Source organism: Natator depressus, chromosome 2 (genome assembly GCF_965152275.1).
Source record: "Natator depressus isolate rNatDep1 chromosome 2, rNatDep2.hap1, whole genome shotgun sequence".
In the NCBI taxonomy this organism is placed as follows: domain Eukaryota; kingdom Metazoa; phylum Chordata; order Testudines; family Cheloniidae; genus Natator; species Natator depressus.
The window spans coordinates 71,782,117-71,802,267 of record NC_134235.1 but is presented as its reverse complement, the minus strand read 5'-3'; the positions used below and the strand labels follow the sequence as shown (position 1 = coordinate 71,802,267).

General features: G+C 43.2%; 1 protein-coding gene across 2 annotated transcripts in view; it reads left to right on the top strand.

Annotated features, from left to right (window-relative positions):
- The window catches only part of UBE2V2 (ubiquitin conjugating enzyme E2 V2), a 49,865-nt gene that overhangs the window by 9,764 nt on the left and 19,950 nt on the right, over positions 1-20,151 (top strand). The window contains exons 2-3 of one of the 2 annotated variants that reach the window (XM_074944404.1): positions 3,088-3,242; positions 19,341-19,466. In XM_074944404.1, the coding sequence (XP_074800505.1) occupies positions 3,088-3,242; positions 19,341-19,466 (281 nt within the window). The remainder of the gene's footprint in view (positions 1-3,087; positions 3,243-19,340; positions 19,467-20,151) is intronic. The other variant, XM_074944406.1, reaches the window with a different exon arrangement.

Here is a 20,151-nt window from a genome sequence, read left to right as displayed (position 1 = left end):
TAGCTTATTTGCCCTCTGGAAAATTATTGTATGAAATTTGGAAATTAATTAAATTCAAATGTAAAAGGGATTTATAGTGTAGTATAAAATTGTAAATGCAGGTTTTACCTTCGTAGTGTGTATGTAGGCCCATATGCTGTTGGAATTTACCATTGTTTTTGAATGTTACTGTAAACATTGAATAATCATGATCTGGTTATCTGTTAGGAATATGCATAGTGAAATATAGATAAAAAATCTGCTTGTGTGCATTTTCATTCTTTTTTTAGTACAGTCATTTCCTTAGGTAGTGTGTGGTATAGGTGCTTAACAAATCTTCTCTCCCTTCCCCCTCAAGGGATAGATATTGTGTAAATCAGTAGAGATTGAGTCTTCACCTGCATGAACATGAAAAAAAAAATCTACATTTATAGTACCAAAATATTAATTACATATTTTTCATTATGCTAAGATAAATTTATCCTAAGATAAATAGATGGGAAAGAGACTGCCCAGGAGTACAGAACACTAATCTCGTAACACTTAATTGGTAGCAGTGGTTAGACCAAAACATATCAGAGCTGATTGTGTAAATTTCCCCACAAACCTTTGTTTCATGTCTATAAACTTCTGCTCTGACCTCTCATTCTCCTAATAGGCTGCTATATTCAAAATGTGTAACATTTGTGATTTTTTTCTGATATTGATGACTGTTTCACTTTAGGTAATTGTGACCTAAAACTAGATTTTGAATGCTGGATTTAAGAAGTGAATAGTTTTTTGCATTAACACATTAAGCTACGTAACCGGTTTACTGTAAATTAGGGCTTGAAAAATCTTCTCACCACTGGTGACTGTGAAGCATTTCCCAGCTAGTGAAGTGGCCTAACTTATTGTTTTTGCAGAATTTGACCCATTTTTTAAAAACTGAATAATTTCAGTGTAGTTTCAGGTATTGTATTTGCCCCAGAAATATCTGCCAATATTTTGGATTTAAAATAACTTTTTCCTATTTTAAAATGTTGTTTTCCCCTCCTGTTGCAATGTAAAAGGCCCAAACTGGAAACTCTAATTTACTCCAGGATCCTGCAAACACTTAAGCATGTGTGTAATTTAATTACATGAGATTAGTTCCACTGTAGTCAATGGGATTTCTTAAACAAGTAAACTTACATGTGTAATTGATTGTAGGTTAGGAGCTTTACCTGGCTATACAGGAGAACAGTGAAGCTGACTTGGAGATAATAGTGGGTAATCAGCAGAACATGAACTCGCAGTGGCTGTGTTCAGAAGACCTAGTGCAATCCTTGGATGCATAAACAAGGGAATATTGAGTAGAAATAGAGAGGTTATTTTACCTGTGTACTTTGCATTGTTGTAACTGCTGCTGGAATAATATGTCCAGCACTGATGCCCACAATTCAAGGAGGATATTGAAAAATTGGAGAGGGTTCAGAGAAGAGCCATGACTGAAGGATTAGAAAACCTGCATCACAGTGGCAGACGCAAGGCTTAATCTATGTAGTTTAACAAAGAGAAAGTTGAGGGGTGACTTGATTCCAGTCTGCAAATACTTACATGGGGAATAAATATTTAATAATGAGCTCTTCAGTCTAGCAGAGAAAGGTATGACATGATTAATGGTTAGAAATTAAAGCTAGGCAAATCCAGACTGGAAAGAAGACTTAATTTTTTTAACATTCAAAGTAATTAATCGTGAGAACAATTTACCAAGTGTCATGGTGGATTTTCCATCATTGGCAATTTTAAAATCTATATTGAATGTTTTTCTAAAAGATATGCTCTAGGAATTATTTTGGGGAAATTCTGTTATGCAGGTAGGTCAGACTAGATGATCACAATGGTCCCTTCTGGCCTTGGAGTCTACTTACAAGGTGTTGTCAAAAGCAGAAAATAAACTGAAAAGATAGAGGGCCAGGTATATCAGTGTAAGTCCATTGACTTCAGTGGAGCTATGCAAACTTGTACCAGGTGATGATTTAGCCCAGAGAATTTTGTTTCCTGTAATTCCTTTCACTTCCTTTTTTTTCAAGTGTTACTGTTTTTGTGAAGAAAAGTGAGCTTTTTTTTAAATGATGTCCCATTTAGCCCTTTCATATTTTAAAAGTTTCTAGCCCACATGGTTCTGAAAACTGAGCAAATTTAAACTGATGTAATTTTGTCTGCATGAGCTTGCAAAGGTAGCATCTGTGCTTCTTTTGCTACTTATAGCTTGGCCAATGACAAGATGCTGGTCAACTTCACCAAAACTGTCAGGAATCCTCTGAGCAGCAGTGAAACTGACAAGAATCATGAAGTTGTGACCTCTGGACATCACTTGTGGCCCACTTCTTTTGTATCAGTCAGATATCTCATACAATTTTTCAAGCCCTTTTGTAATCAGAATGCCAGTGATGGGTGTGCGTGCATTTGGTTCCATATAATTAGATCTCTTTGACGATTGGAATGTTGTTACAGAAAATATATATGTATTGTAATGGCAGTCTATTAGGTGCTGGAGTCACCTAGCACTCCATTTACCATGCTGTCCAATGTGTGCAGTCCCAACACTGCTGCTATAATCCTAGCATAACTTCTCTACTCCACCAGTCCGGAACAGTGGGTCTTGGTATTTTCCCAATTTAAGTATAAAACTATTGTTAGCAGTGCAGAAAATTCCATAATCTGAATTTCATGGTCTTTGTGGCACAATAGCTGAAAGCAGCAGGGAGAAATCTGTTACTATATGGTTATTTAGACTTACGAATGTATCTGGTGATACACTTAGACCCATAGTAACTGTTTTCTTAAACACATTTACCATGGCATTTAAGACAGCAGGTTACTTTATTTGAACATATTGCTACTATATAATACTTAATTATGTTGCAAATCCTAGTGTGTTCAAATAATGACTTATTCTCAAACTGGGTGCCTAAAAATATTTTATATTAAGATACTCAAAATATGCTTTGTGAGGATTTTTATGACTGAAATGATATTAAATTGTGATGTTTAAGATGTCATTCAGACTATAAATTTAATAATCACTGACTTATGTTTTCTCATTAATATTGCTATTTACATTACTTCACTTTATTTAAATAGTTAAAGTCCCTCGTAATTTTCGCTTGTTGGAAGAACTTGAAGAAGGTCAAAAAGGAGTAGGCGATGGTACAGTAAGCTGGGGCCTTGAAGATGATGAAGATATGACACTTACAAGGTGGACAGGCATGATTATTGGACCACCAAGGGTCAGTACAGTAGGTTAAAACTTCTATTTTTTGTTTGTGGGTGGTACAAAATCCTATATTAAGATTACATTTTAGAGAAGCAATTCACTTAATGTTTAAAATGAAAAATACATCGTTGCAACAATAGTTTAATTTACAACTGTTCTGTCACAATCTGTCTTCAATTTATAACTAATCATAGCCTGATGAAGTAACTTGAGTTAAATATGAGAAGCTACATTCTAGTACACTCATATGTGCCAGCAAGCTTATATTCAGTGTTGGGGAATTATCCACATAAAATTCTGATTTCCTTAAAATCTGTAGAAAGGCTAGAAGGAATTGCACAGGAACATTTGGTGTAGGCACATATTTAGGTCTTCAGCAAAGCAATAGCCTGTGTGTATCCACATCTCTTCAGTTATTTTTATGTCTGTTGAGTAACCTGTGTGAAGGGGTTGTGCTTTGAGGCTATTGCTGCCTGGAATAGAGGCACAAGTTAAAGCTGCATATTAATGATGGAAATGCAGCTATGCCCTAAGATAGCAAAATAATTCTATACAGGAACTGTTGTTGGAGTGTTCAACCATTTTTTTGCTACATGGGAGGTGATGTTTATCATATGCTCCTTGTAGATTTAGTTCTGCAGTAAAACAAGATAATTAAAAATTGACAGATACCTATAGTATGAGAAATTTACAGAATTTGAGAAAGGATAAGTAGTATTTTTCACTATCACATAATTCACTGCACAGTGTGTGAACATAGCTCATGTATAAAATCCAGCCAAAGTCTATTTCAAAGACCAGACAATTAACAGTGACCTCTGAGACAAACTAGCATTAACAAAAGTTTAAGTTCCAGCTGAACTCTGAATTTCTTTAGAATATATTTAACGAAACACCCTGCAGAAGAACTAGTAATCCTAAATTACTTATTTCTTTTTACACGAGCATTACCAAAAGTGAATGGGCAGATCTTGGAATGGGGTATTTTTGTGCTAAGGAAATCTGCTGAAAAGCAACTTCGATGATAATAGAGTACAAAACATACTTCTACGTAAATAGAGACTTGGGCTGATACTCAAAGCGGTATTGTGCTACTAGGTTACTTTTACTGCTAGTGTTGAGTGACCATGATAGCAGTGCTATAGTTTATTGTGCAGTAAGTCCCTCCCTGCCATAAGTCTTATTGGAAGAAGAAAACTAAGGCTCATATTGATAGTTGGGGGGGGGGGGGGTATAATGATGGCACTGTCCAAGCTCCATCAACAATCTAAACTCAGCCTACTTGGGAAACTGGAATCAGTTGTCACTTGCAGTAGATTGTGCAGAGGTGCCGAATATCATCACACGTGTTCTGCTGGGCTCCTGAGGTTTGGATATACCAAGGTTAAGTTGCCTCTAAGTTGGACAGCTGCCTATTAAGCCCCTATTAAGACCTGCTGCAGCAGGAAGAGGCACCCCTCGCCGCTAGCCCCAAGCTGCTGCAGCACGAGAGGGGGCTGGGGGGAGTCCTCTCTCCCACTGCAGCCCTGGGGCAGCCTGCACCCCAAACCTCTCATCCTTGGCCCACCACAGAGCCCGCACCCACCTGCACCTCCGTCCTCTGCCCCAGCCCTGAGCCCCCTCTTGCACCCCGAACCTCTCAGCCCCGCCCCCACCACATGGATTTTATGTGCACCTATATGAAGGTGATGTGTCACACATCCCCATATTGGTGCACATAAAATACATTCTGCACCTGGATGTAAAAAATTAGAGGGAGTACTGTGGCAAGAGGGATAGCTCAGTCGTTTGAGCATTGGCCTGCTAAACCCAGGGTTGTGAGTTCAATCCTTGAGGGGGCCATTTAGGGATCTGGGGCAAAAATTGGGGATTGGTCCTTCTTTGAGCAGGGGGTTGGACTAGATAACCTCCTGAGGTCCCTTCCAACCCTGATATTCTATGATTCTAAGGGCAGATAATGTATAGGCACAGTAGTTACATGCCTTGGACACTGATTTCCAGAGTTGTGATGTCAGAATCTAAGCTTTTATTTAAAACCCTCCACGCCCCAATCTCATGGTTCTAGAGAAAAGCATTTAAAATGTAACCTGTTAACTGATACAGTAGTATTTGCCTGGATCTGCAGATAGCCTCCAGCTGTGGGAGAAGCAACAGCCACCAGGAGAGTGCCTCCTGGATCCCTGCTCATTATCAGAGCAGTCTAGACACTCGTTACCCTGAGGAAGTGGGCTGGCCTGGTCATGGCAGGGGTTCAGATGCCCCACTCAGCTCTGCAGGATTGGCTTCCCTTGGTGGGACTCAGTAGTCCCTGCTCTTACATGCTTTGATCAGTAGTGAAATTGTTTACCATATAGACATTTAAATTATCATCATTGGGAATCTGATTTAACACCCCTAAAAAACAAATGGTGGTGTTAACACCTTGAGCTATACTTTTGAGTTGTCGTGTGTGGAATTAGGTAGATGTCACTGTGTGGCTTGTGCTTGGTTTACATTTTGAAGGTTTTCTTCAGTACCATAAGGGCTAGCAGTACTTTTTCTTTAAATAAAGTGAGATTCTGGAGAACAAGATGACCACTTTGTGGGGGAGAGGTACCAAGTCACCAGCCTAGTGTTATCTGCTTCAATTTGAGCCATAGGGTAGACAACCAGCAAACTTTTTGATGTTGCTGGTTAGAGTGCAGGAGAGACCATGTGGGCTGGGATGCAAGTTCAAATTCTGCTTAGTTTAAAACTATGCTTTTTGTCCATCAGTATTTTATTATTTAGTTAGGGCGCATGGGCAAAGAGGGGTGGTGGACCAAATGAGCTCAGAGGGTTGGAAATGGTAGAACCGTAGTAGGAGTGAGAATTGGGAGGGTGGGGTCAGTCCCCTAAGCTAGGAGTTGGAGAAATGTTAAGGGGCTCAGGGTGAGGGTGAGCAACTGGGAGCAAAAGGAATGTTGGGGGAAGAAAATTATCAAATTTCATTCCTCTGTGCCCACATGAACTGGGGAATACTGGGAACCAGCTTTTCAATACTTTGATTCCAGTGATGAAGTTAATACCATGGCCCAAAAAAATGAACTATTGATAACTTGGGTCACAAGTGAACAGGCAGTTAGTATTATCCTATTCCATATTAAAAACTTTTGGATGATTGGCAGTCTCTATTAAATAGAGACAGTAATAGCAAGGTTATTGCAGCTCATGATTGAGGTGGTTATCAAAATTGTACCAGTTTCCCCAACAGTATTTTTCTGTGCTGTCTGGCCCATGCCATTGCTGTTAGTGCCATACTCTTCAATAGAGTGCTTTTCAAAAAATATTTAAATTATACAGAACATCCTTAGGGATGTTTAAATCTATCTATTTCCCAGTTGTGTGAAACTAATACAAGCAGTCTTATGTTCCATCCAGTGGAAACTGGGGATCGAACTGGTGCTGTGCCTTCCTGTGCTCTCCAGTGCAGAGGGACACAAACATGCACACATAGCAGCCATATGTGACTGTGGAGTGTGGAAAGCGGCTACACATAATCATTCTTTACCTGACACCAAGCTAGCTGCATCATATTAGCACAAACAACTCCATAGGCATTTTCAGGGGGTACAGACAACTGGAGGTGATCGAATCAGAGAAGAGCTACAGTAGGCAATGTGTAGCTTCTGACAGATAACAGAGGAAATTGCTAATGTTACTCAGAGCATTAAGAGCTTTTCTGCTTTAAAGATGAAGGTATCATATAGCTGCAGAGTAAGGAAACAATGGCAGCATGACCCCTGAACAAAAGGTTGTTGACCAGTAAATAGGAACATGGAGGGGTAGTCATTTCACAAGGAAGTCCTGAGATCATTCGGAGCTGGGATTGATATTCCATGCATGTCCAGTGGTTCTATGCAATTATAAATAAGCTGTGTCCCATTTATACTGCTGCTGATCCCAGTTCCCAATCGGATGATGGATTGATCTGTTTGTCTTTTTAAACAACTAGTTTTATATTCTGTTGTGTGTGCCTTTTTTCACCACAAGAGCAACTGATTAAACCTAAATCTTTAGCAGTCACATGCTTCATTTCATTCGGCCCTCAGATTTCCAGAGCATCCTTGTTTTCTCTATAAATAATACAGGATTGTGCTAAATTTTAGGAATTGTAGCCACAAGCCAAAACTACCAATCAATTTCTGTGGTGCTGAATTTGTTTAGAACTCCCTCTTTCAGGGAAGAATATTGGAAAACATAGTGACTGTACAGCTTCAAGTTTCTCTCATCTTAATGGAATTTTCAGACTGTCTACATATCAAGACTACCCTGATTAATGCAGTTGGCAATCTCCTCCTGGCACTGAATAAAAAAATTGTTCCTGATGACACTCAGATCTTTTAGCAGTCTTTCATGCTATTAACTTTCAGGTGCTGGTGATAAAGCTGTGGTCCCTAAGAAAGGATCTGGATGCCCCTTGATGACTGTACCCATTCCTAGAAGGGAGGAATTAGAGGGTGGTTATGGACACTGTCCTGTATTCAGAGTGCCCAGAAATTTTTCCTACTGTTTCTTTCTGTCCCTTTTGCTGCTCTGTGTATATAGAGCCCTCTCAGGGGAGATAATCTGATGATATGGATTGTGGTGTCGATGCTATGACCCTTACTGTGTCTATTAGCCTCATTGTGGACAGTTGCTTGGTCACTGGACTAATTAGCTGAAATTTTTACTTGGAGGGAGTGACAGCTAGCTGTGACATACAAGGTTAAGGGTGGTTGTTTGTGGGTAGGGGAAAGTTTTGAGGAGCATGTTGCCATTTTGGGTTCCCATTATTCATGTGTATAGTATATGCACTGGTGAGAAACATATGGAACTTGGGTCGACCCTGACTTGCTTTCTCAGGATGGAAGCCTGTACGTCAGTGGCCTTGAGTGGCCATTGCTATCGACAGCTGTAGATTATTCAGAAAATTCAGTTATTGTAGAACTGACCACAGTCCTCCGTGCTTTGATCATGTCCATGCTAGACTGCTGTAATAACCTTCAAATGGGGCTTCTCGACATTGTTAGAGTCTACAACAGTTTTTCTTTGAGTGTTTGCACGTTTTCATTCCTTTATAGGTGTGTGCACGTCTCATGCACAGTTGTTAGAGAAATTTTTCCCTCGTTGGTACCCATTGCGATGGGTCAAGCACCCTCTGTCATGTACCATTGCTCTACCTGGAGTCCAGACTCTTGGACCCTGCAAGATGGGAAGGTCCCAGAGTTCAGGCTCCATGCCCGAATGCTTACATCACAATTAAATAGCCCCTTAGCCTGAGCCCTGTGAGCCCAAGTCAGCTGGCATGGGCCAGACACGGGTTTTTCACTGCAAGGTAGATATACCCTGAGAGACATTTGAGGGAGAGTCTCTCACTGGAGCACTCTTCAGTTAAGGAGGAATCGCCACTTCCAGAGCCTGCACCAGGTCCATCAAAGGCATCCCCCAAAAGATCTCTGGTGCAGAACCATCTGTCATTGCTGCTCCCAACCACCCCGGAGGTATATGCAGCTGCAGGGGTCTGCTTCGCCTCCCTGTAGCAGTATCCCCAGAAATGCAAGAAAGTTTACAGTTGGTACCTATGCCTGCCGCGCCAACCTCTCCATGTCAGGAGCTCATGGTACCGTTACCTCCCATGCTTCTGGAAAGGCCAGTGCAGTCAAAGGGCAATGATATCCCCGGAATCACAATCCCCTGGCTCAGGTTGCCTATCCCCAGTCCCAACTTGTTCTGCTCCCCCCGTGATGTTGAACATTGTGACATACCAGGGTACACTCCAGTCTAATGAGCAGCTGTGTCACCCCTGCCCTGCAATGTTAGGTGCCTTACAGTGCCTTGTAAGTAGCACCCACCTGGGCTACTCAGAAACAGTCTTCCAGCATGCAAGCCAGACCCTGAGTGTCTTTGTGTAACTGCAGCCTGCCAGCCAGCTTGGTTTACACTTTGGCTCTCCCCAGCCTTGATTATACTGTAGGGTGACCCCAACACACCCTCAGTCTTAGATTTCCCCCCAAAAATGTATGTCCTGTACTGCCCAGCCCTCTCCTGGACAGCACAAGTTATATTAAGTGTGTTATTCCTTTGAGAATAATATGCACACAGCTTGCCCAGACACCTCAATTTAAAACACAATGGATCAGATAAAACAAGTTTAACTACAAAGAGACAGATTTTAAGTTAATATAGGTAATGAGGCTTAAGAGTCAGAAATGGTTGGAAGAAAAGTTAAGATAAAACGTTATTGGTGCCTAGTTTAACAAACTATGTTAAATTCAAAGCACACAGTTTTCCCACCACATGCTTTCAGCAGCCTTACAGACCAAACTTCTTAGGTCATAGAATCACAGTAGTGTAGGACTGGAAGGGACGTCAATAGATCATCTAGTGCAGTCCCCGGCACTCAAGGCAGGACTAAGTAATAACTAGACCATTTCTGACAGGTGTCAGCGCCTCTCCCTCCCCTCCACCCCTGAGTCCAATGAATGCTTCCTTTGTTGCTTCAGGTGCAGTGAATGCGATGGGCAGGGAGAGAGAGGAGTGCCCTGGGTTGTTTGTCCCCCCTTTTTATAGTTTGTTGCTCACTTGAAAAACATTTCCAGCTGGGCACCAGGAGACAGAGTCTAGGTGGAAGGCTGTTTGCTACGGGCTTTTTCCTCACCTGTTATGAGCTCTTTGTTTCCCTTCCTGCTTGATGACTCTGTTTACTGCTTAAATGCAAACAAAGCAGAGCACACATTCCTTTGTTTAGGAGAGACCTGTTTACCAGTCTCAGTTTGGGCAGGGCTGTGGAACATGTGTTAATAACATTGTGGCGGGCTTCGTACCTCGTCAACCCCTTCAGTCAAGTTGCCTCTCTATACTTACATCCGTTTTCTAACTCCCCTCCCCCGGTAGTCAGCACAGTGTGGCCCAATGGCCAGGATCTGTCTACTGCCTTTTCCTGAGTGGGGTAATGCAACCTAGCAGCCAGAGTCCATTCGATATGCCTCTAGGGCAGTGCAGCCCAATGGCCAGAGTCCACCTAATTCCCCCTCCCCTAGTGGGGTAGCACAGCCTATTGGCCAGAGTCAATACTGCCACCTTTGGAGGCAAAACAGGGGGCCTAATGGCTAGCGCTTGGGGGCCATCACAAGGGGGTGGTAGCCCCTGGTAGGGGGGGTCTGGGACCACCTGACTCCACCGGGACTTGGCCCAAGGCCCTGCCAGCAGTGGAGCGATCTGTCACAGGGTCAGCGGGCAATCCTTCTGAAACACGCTGACCTCATAAGGGTGCGAGGTACCACTCCCTTACCCTCCCTGGGTCGCTTCCTACCAGCCCTCCTGCAGCAGTGGTCCATATGATATTGAGGTCTCCACGCTCCTCAGCACCAGACACTCCCTGGGTTTCAATAGCGGTAGGCCTCTGGTCCAGGTTTCTGGCTCTTCAGCTCTCATGGGTAAGGGCTGTAAGAGCTCCTGGGTTGGAGCCCTTTCCAAGTGTCCTTCCTCCTTCACAGTCAGCCCTGACTGAGCAGTTCTGCAGTTTTTTATACCTGACTTCCAGGTGGAGCATGCATAGCAGAGCCTCAGGGGTGGGGCTTCCTCTGCTAGGAGGGAAGGATTAACCCCCTCCGTACCAGTGCAGGACTGATCTGCCCCATCACAAACATCATACAGGGTTATCTTATAATTTCACATACAATGTGGCTATACATGTTACCAGGACAATAATAACAAGCAAGTTATGAATCTTCAAATGACACATCACAATGCTTTGTGTGCTTTGTACAAAGTTTATTACAATAGTGTGTAGGGTGTGACTACATGGCTCTCACAGACATTTCAGATTCTTCCTCTTTGAACTCAGAAGTGCATTTATCTGTTGTCCCATCCAAGATAGCAGGCATGTCCTCCAGCAGAGACTTGGGGACCAAGGGTCATGCAACAGTCATAGCAATAGCCTCTGCATCCTAAGGGGCAATTGCCTAGTTAAAGTTGGGTCTGAAGCCAATATCAGTGGTCGTTCTGGACACCATGGGGCGTCCCTTCTCATGATAAGACCTCCTTACAACCATCTTGTTCTTTGTCATTAAGACTGCTCTGGGGGCATCATTCTCTGGTATTCTGTACCAAAATCTGTACCAAGATCTGCAGCCAGAAGTCACTCAACTAGGTTCCCCATCACAAGTCATGGAGCAGCTACCACCTCAGAATCCTGTGGTGTGCTCTTCATCGTCACCACGTGAGGCTGTTGTGGCAGCAAGTGATTCACCACTGCCAGAGGGCCTCAGGGCTCATCAAGATCTATTGAGAAGGGTGGTCTCTGTTCTTGACATTCAGGCAGAGGAGGTGTGTCCATGAGTTGGTGGACATTCAGGTATTGGTAGCCTCTGCCAGGCTGCTCTGCTGATTAACAAAGCCATTATGGAGCCAGGTCAAGGGGCTATGGCAGACACTATCTTCCTTATCTCCTATAGCAAAATGAGCTGAAAGGAGGTACTATGTCCCCTCTAAGGGATCTAGAGTATTTGTACCCTGGTCCAGCTTCCTTGGTGGCTGCAGCTGCTAACAAATTGGAAAGATAAAGGACACCAAGCATCAATGCTGAAAGGCAAAGATGCAAAGAGGCTAGACTTTTTTGGATGCAGTTTAGGATTACAAAGTAATGGGCACTCCTGAGCCACTATGACTTTACCTTCTGGGAGAACTTTTTAATATTTAAAGACAAGCTATCAAAGGACTGTAGGCAGGAGTTTGCAGTAATCGTGGATGAGGGCAAGCTGGTTGCAGAACTGCTCTCCAGGACAGATTGGATGGTGCAGGTGTGGCAGCTTGAACCATGGCATTAGCTATTTCTACGTGAAGATGTTTGTGGTTACAGTCATCTGGGCTTCCCCAAGACGTCCAGCAGACCATCTAGGACTTCCCTTTTGAAGGTCCCTCTTTGTTTTTGGATAAGATGGACAATAGGCTCCATAGCCTAAAAGATTCCAGGGCGACATTATAATCTCTTGGAATCTGTACTCCAGCAACAAAGAGGAAGCAGTTCCATCCTCAACATCCATACAGACACCAGGACTTTCCTCCCTGGTTTCGAGATACACTGAGGAGAAAGGGAAGGAGTTATAGGGGACCACATCCGCTGCCCTCCTCTTCAGCATCAGTGGGCTTATCCCATCCAGCCGCCTCATCCCAACGGGCATTTTGATGTGTTACTCAAGGGCAATATACCAGTTACTGCAGTTCCATCTGTTTCCACCTTTTGTTTACAAATCGCTTATTCCGCTTCCTTTGTTGGGCCCAAGCACTTAACATTGGATTGGAGGGGTTTTAAGCACAGTGTAACTAGGATATGCCCTCCAGTTCATTTCTACCCCTCTTTCCCCTTCCCCATCCCTCTTCAGGGACAACTCTCACAGAACTGTCCGTCAGCAGGAGGTCCAGTCACTAGTTCAGGTAAAGGCCAAAAAGGAAGTCCCATTGTGCCACAGAGAGAGAGGCTTCTATTCCTACTACTTTCTGATCTCCAAAGCAAAGGGAGGTCTCAGGCCTATTGTAGATCTAAGAGAGTTTAACAAAATTCCTGAACAAAATAAAATTCTGCATGGTTACCCTAGTCTCAATTATTCCCTCCCTGGAACAGGGGGATTGGTATGCTGCCTTTTACTTGAAGGACACTTACTTCCATGTTGCAGTATGGCACAACCATTGGATGTTTCTCAGATTTGTGGCAAAGGGGGTCCGTTATCAGTTCAGTGGTCTCATTTGATCTGTCTTTCCTTGGATGTTCATAAAATGTATGGCAATTGCGGCAGCAAATATATGAAAATCAGGAGTCCATATGTTTTCTTAGGTGGACAACTGGCTGATCAGAGGTCAGTACGAGGCTCAGGTGTTATCTAGTGTATCTACAGTCCTATCCATATTCGATGCACTGGGGCTCCTAGTAAATTGAGACAAATCAATTCTAAAACCTGTACAGAGGAAAGAATTTATTGGAGCTCTTAGACTCCACAAAGGCCATGTTCTTGCTGCCATAATCCTGGCAGTATGAGGCTTGGTGCTGCAGCTGAAAGCTTTCACCACAGCATACAGCTGCCTCAACCTTGTGGGTTACATGGCAGTGTGTACATATGTGGTTCAACATGCCAAGCTGCAGGCATGGCAAGCGTTAGTACATGCCCCAAGTCGTCGTCATTTGGACAATGTGGTTTGAGTGCCAATGTCATTTTTGTCATTTTTTGGATTGGTAGATGGACCTCTGAAAATCTGAGGGTGCGGGCCTTTATCCCACAGCTACCAAACCTCACTTTAATCAGACACCATCAGCCCTGGGTTTGGGGACCCATATGGGATCCCTGCAGCATCAAGGTCTCTGGTTGCCTCAGGATCTAATGACTCATATAAATGTCTGGGAGTTAAGAGCTGTACAACTAGCCTGTTAAGCTTTCCTCCTGATACAGCAGGAAAGAACTTGTTAATTCTAACAATTCTGCGTCAATGTCTTACATAAACAGAGAGTTGCATAAATTATATTCCTCCCTATACCAGGAGGCAGATTGTCTCTGGGATTCTTGCATAACCAATTTAATTCATCTTGGGGCTGCTTACCTTCGAGGGAAGCAGAACATGTTGGCAGATCAACTGAGCAGGGCCGTCTCCGATCACCACAAGTAGTTTTCATGCCCAGACATCATCAGATCCATCTTCTAGCTCTGGAGGATTCCCCAGGTGGACCTGTTTGCAACAGAGTCAAACAGAAAATGCCATCGTTTTTGTTCCTGGGAAGTTGTCAGCCCAGGCTCATTGACAGATGCTTTTCTGCTACCCTGGAAGGACCTCCTCCTGTATGACTTCCCTATGATTCCCTTGCTGCCCAGGGTCTTGTTCAAAGTCAAATAAGACCATGCTCATCTCATCTTTATAGCACTGGCTTGCCCTTTTCAACACTGTTATTTGCCCCTGCTGACCTTGTCAGTCAAGCCTCCGTTGTCCTGCTGGATCCAGACTTGCTTTCTCAGGATCACGGCCAGATGCTCCATCCCAACCTGTGAGACTTCCAACTGATTGTGTGGATGGTTAGTGATTAACGCCTTTGGAGAGATCCTGTTCTAAGGATGTCCTGGAAGTGCTTCTGAATTGTAGGAAACCCTCAAATAGGGGCACTTATGTGCATAAATGGAAGTGCTTTTCCATTTGGTCCCAGAAGAAAGGCATATCCCCAAAGCATGTACCTCTGAGCGTTGTACTTAACTCTCTTCTGTACCTAAAACATGAAAGTTTGGCAGTTAGCTGCCAGATGTCCTCTTACAGAGCTATATAAGCCTTCCAGACCTCGGTGGATAGTAGATTCCTTTTCTCCAACCCCATCACTACCAGTTTCATAAAGAACTTGATCAGATTGTACCCACATGTGCAAGATCCTATACCTCCATGGGATCTGAACTGGTCCTAGCAAAGTTAATGGGACCACCTTTTGAACCCCTTGCAACTTGCTCTTTGCTCTAGCTCTCTATAGAGGTAGCATTTTTAGTTGCCATTACCTCAGCAGAAGGATGGGCAAGTTGAGAGCCCGAGTGTCAGAGCCTCCTGTCATTAGGATAAAATTTATCTGTGCCCTCACCCAAAATTTCTCAAAGGTAGTCTAATTTTTCATGTTAACCAGGAAATCTGTTTGTCAGCATTCTTCCTGAAAACCCATGTGCATAGAGGTGAGAGGAGACTACATTGGATGTGAGAAGGGCTTTAGCTTTCTACCTTGAGTGTACAAAGTCCTGTAGATCTTCCACACAGTTGTTTGTTGCAGTTGTGGACAGGGCTAAGGGCCAACCAGTTTCCACTCAGAGAATCTCATCTTCAATCTCCTTGTGCTTTTGTTTATGCTACCAGTTGGCTAATATAGCCCCACCAGTTAGAGTATTGGTGCATTCTATTGGAGCACAGGCAACTTCAGTGGCTTTCTTGGCACAAGTGCTGATCACAGTCATTTGTAAAGCAATCTTCTGGTCATCAGTTCATACCTCTTTCTTTTCATTATGATATTTCCTGTCAGTCCAGGGCCAATGCTAATTTCAGGCACGTTGTCCCATAATCACTGTTCAGGTAGATTCTGAGCCCACCTCTGTTTGTCTGCTTGTGAGTCACCTGTAGTGGAATGGACATGTACAAGCACTCAAATTTAAAAACTGTTACCTATTTTTCTGTAACTGATGTTCTCAAAGATGTGTTGCACATAGAATCATAGAATATCAGGGTTGGAAGGGACCTCAGGAGGTCATCTAGTCCAACCCCCTGCTCAAAGCAGGACCAATCCCCAACTAAATCATCCCAGCCAGGGCTTTGTCAAGCCTGACCTTTAAAACCTCAAAGGAAGGAGATTCCATCACCTCCCTAGATAACGCATTCCAGTGTTTCACCACCCTCCTAGAGAAAGTTTTTCCTAATATCCAACCTAAACCTCCCCCACTGCAACTTGAGACCACTACTCCTCGTTCTGTCATCTGCTACCACTGAGAACAGTCTAGATCCATCCTCTTTGGAACCCCCTTTCAGGTAGTTGAAAGCAGCTATCAAATCCCCCCTCTTTCTTCTCTTCCGCAGACTAAACAATCCCAGTTCCCTCAGCCTCTCCTCAGAAGTCATGTGTTCCAGTCCCCTAATCATTTTTGTTGCCCTCTGCTGGACGTTTTCCAATTTTTCCACATTCTTCTTGTAGTGTGGGGCCCAAAACTGGACACAGTACTCTAGATGAGGCCTCACCACAGTACTCCAGATGAGGCCTCACATCCCTCGATCTGCTGGCAGTGCCCCTACTTATACATCCCAAAATGCCATTGACCTTCTTGGCAACTGGGGCACACTGTTGACTCATATCCAGCTTCTCGTTCACTGTAACCCCTAGGTCCTTTTCTGCAGAACTGCTGCCTCGCCATTCGGTCCCTAGTCTGTAGCAGTGCATGGGATTCTTCCTTCCTAAGTGCAGGACTCTGCACTTGTCCTTTTTGAACCTCATTAGATTTCTTTTGACCCAATCCTCTAATTTGTCTAGGTCCCTCTGTATCCTCTCCCTACCCTCCAGTGTATCTACCTCTCCTCTCAGTTTAGTGTTATCTGCAAACTTGCTGAGGGTGCAATCCACACCATCCTCCAGATCACTAATGAAGATATTGAACAAAACTGGCCCCAGGACTGACCCTTGGGGCACTCCACTTGATACCGGCTGTCAACTAGACATGGAGCCATTGATCACTACCCATTGAGCCCGACAATCTAGCCAACTTTCTATCCACCTTATAGGCCATTCATCCAGCCCATACTTCTTTAACTTGCTGGCAGGAATAGTGTGGGAGACCGTGTCAAAAGCTTTGCTAAAGTCAAGGAACAACCCGTCCACTGCTTTCCCCTCATCCACAGAGCCAGTTATCTCGTCATAGAAGGCAATTAGATTAGTCAGGTATGACTTGCCCTTGGTGAATCCATGCTGACTGTTCCTGATCACTTTCCTCTCCTCTAAGTGCTTCAGAATTGATTCCTTGAGGACCTGCTCCATGATTTTTCCAGGGACTGAGGTGAGGCTGACTGGCCTGTAGTTCCCAGGATCATCCTCTTTCCCTTTTTTTAAAGATGGGCACTACATTAGCCTTTTTTCCAGTCGTCCGGGACCTCCCCTGATCGTCATGAGTTTTCAAAGATAATGGCCAATGGCTCTGCAATCACATCCACCAACTCCTTTAGCACTCTCGGATGCAGCGCATCCGGCCCCATAGACTTGTGCTCATCCAGCTTTTCTAAATAGTCCCGTACCACTTCTTTTTCCACAGAGGGCTGGTCATTTCCTCCCCATGCTGTGCTGCTCAATGCAGTAGTCTGGGAGCTGACCTTGTTGATGAAGACAGAGGCAAAAAAAGCATTGAGTACGCTAGCTTTTTCCACAACCTCTGTCACTAGATTGCCTCCCTGATTCAGTAAGGGGCCCATACTTTCCTTGACTTTCTTCTTGTTGCTAACATACCTGAAGAAACCCTTCTTGTTACTCTTAACATCTCTTGCTAGCTGCAACTCCAGGTGTGATTTGGCCTTCCTGATTTCACTTCTGCATGCCCGAGCAATATTTTTATACTCTTCCCTGGTCATTTGTCCAATCTTCCACTTCTTGTAAGCTTCTTTTTTGTGTTTAAGATCAGCGAGGATTTCACTGTTAAGCCAAGCTGGAGCCTGCCATATTTACTATTCTTTCTACACATCGGGATGGTTTGTTCCTGTAACCTCAGTAAGGATTCTTTAAAATACAGCCAGCTCTCCTGGACTCCTTTGCCCCTCAAATTATTCTCCCAGGGGATCCTGCCCATCAGTTCCCTGAGGTTGTCAAAGTCTGCTTTTCTGAAGTCCAGGGTCCATATTCTGCTGCTCTCCTTTCTTCCTTGTGTCAGGATCCTGAACTCAACCATCTCATGGTCACTGCCTCCCAGGTTCCCATCCACTTTTGCTTCCCCTACTAATTCTTCCTGGTTTGTGAGCAGCAGGTCATGAAGAGCTCTGCCCGTAGTTGTTTCCTCCAGCACTTGCACCAGGAAATTGTCCCCTACACTTTCCAAAAACTTCCTGGATTGTCTGTGCACCGCTGTATTGCTCTCCCAGCAGATATCAGGGTGATTGAAGTCTCCCATGAGAACCAGGGCCTGCGATCTAGTAACTTCCGTTAGTTGCCGGAAGAAAGCCTCATCCCCCTGGTCCGGTGGTATATAGCAGACTCCCACCACGACATCACCCTTGTTGTTCACACTTCTAAACTTAATCCAGAGACTCTCAGGTTTTTCTGCAGTTTCATACTGGAGCTCTGAGCAGTCATACTGCTCTCTTACATACAGTGCAACTCCCCCACTTTTTCTGCCCTGCCTGTCCTTCCTGAACAGTTTATATCCATCCATGACAGTACTCCAGTCATGTGAGTTATCCCACCAAGTCTCTGTTATTCCAATCACATCATAATTCCTTGACTGTGCCAGGACTTCCAGTTCTCCCTGCTTGTTTCCCTGCATGTCCATTCCACAACCTGTCGTCTTCCTCCTCCTCCTCCTCTCTGTCAGAGTCTGCCGGGTACACAGGAACTGAGGAGGGTCGGGGGTGGCTCTTCTTATGCGAGCATGCAGTGACATGTGATAACAGAGGGTGCTTGAGCTACCCCGACTGGTACTGCTGAAGGAAAAAGTTCTCAGACAAGTGCACACAAGGTGCAAACATGTGGAATGGACATGTGCAGGACATCTCAAAGAACAACAGTAGTAGGAATGTAGGTAACCAGTTTTTACAGAAAGTAGCTGTTTCCACGGTTGCTCCTGTGTAGAGGAGAAAGAGAGTCGGTTGCCAGTGTGAGGTACAACTGAATATCATAGTATATAAATCCTTTCATAATCTAGCCATGAGTACTTGATCATGTCCTCTTCGGCAGTTGGCTTGGTTTTCTTTGTTCTGTGTTCAGGCAGAGCTTTCGTGCTCATAAGCCATAAATTGTGGAATTTGTTCCTGGAGTTCTTCCATAGTTACTACTTAACTGCTTCTACAGGATTTTGTTGCAAATTCCATTTATTTTGGTCTTTGTTCTTGAGTGTTTCTAGGCTTTTCTCCTTTTGTTTTATATTCATCTACCTCTTCCCCTGTCCTGATCTTTGCTGCATTAGAGGATTTACCTTTTGGTAAGGGTGGTTTGCCCGATGGTTTAGGTTTGCCCTTGTGCCAGAGTTCAGGGGTGGGGAGGAAGCGTATGTGTGGCTTAGCTTTGCCAGTGGGTTAGTCCTCTTTTCTCTGTATAGTTTTTTTAAAAAATGTCTTTTGTTTGTTTTTTGTATGTGGTGCTTTCGCTACCTATAATAGGTGCCTTTGTATGCAATGATTATTTTAACGTACTTAAATCTTTGTTCAAAAAATATTGCATATTGATCAGCTAATCAAGATAACTGAGGCATTGATGTGTCAAAAAGTAATCAAAGGCCTCAATTGTAAAATAATAAAAACAGAGTTAAAATCATCCCATTACATATTTCCTTTCCCTAACCCATCTTGCTGTGTTTGTGTATTTCTAAAGTACTTTTTAAATAACAACTTTCAGTAAGATGCATTAATCTTTTTTTGTTTTTCTTTTTAGACAAACTATGAAAACAGAATATACAGTCTGAAAGTAGAGTGTGGACCTAAATATCCAGAAGCACCTCCAACAGTTAGATTTGTAACTAAAATCAATATGAATGGAATAAATAATTCCAATGGAATGGTAAGTTAAAATGGTAAAATCAACCTCCTTGTTAATCTGTACTCTGCAATTATTTATAGTAAAAAATTCCATTGAGTGTTATGGGTGGGTGGGAAAGAGCATTCATATTTAAATTATACTTTATAAATGATCATTTGTTTAAACAAGGATTTTAATTTGTGATGATTTTGTTTGCAAACAATATGCAGGTATAAATTGAAGCTGTTCTTTTAAGTTGAGTAAAAAAGCTTTGTGTTTAAGCAGTTTATATGCAGCTCCTTTACAGTATTCCTCTTCAATGAGGCTTGAGTTTACCTAAGAATATGGAATGCTGTACTGCTCAAGACTTTTGATATCTGCCTTACTTAACCACTAAGGATCATTTAAATCTCTGAACAGTTTTGGCTGGTGCTTTCAGCTAATGCAAGGCACTAATTATAAATTACTTTTTGTTACTCTTGACTTTTTAAATTTGGGAAGTACTGAGAATGAAATTGCAGTCTTTAAATATGTTCTTATCTGCTAGCTAAGACTCCAGATGAAGTTCCAAACTTAACATGCAGTTTTGTTTTGAAAATTGGGGGCCTCTCAGTAAATTCCATATCAAATATGCATGGTTTTCAAGTGAAGTGATGGCTTTTTCTAACTGGGAGGCTTGAAAACTCAGTCTGGGTTCCGAACTAGGTTCTGTACTTCTCTCACAGCA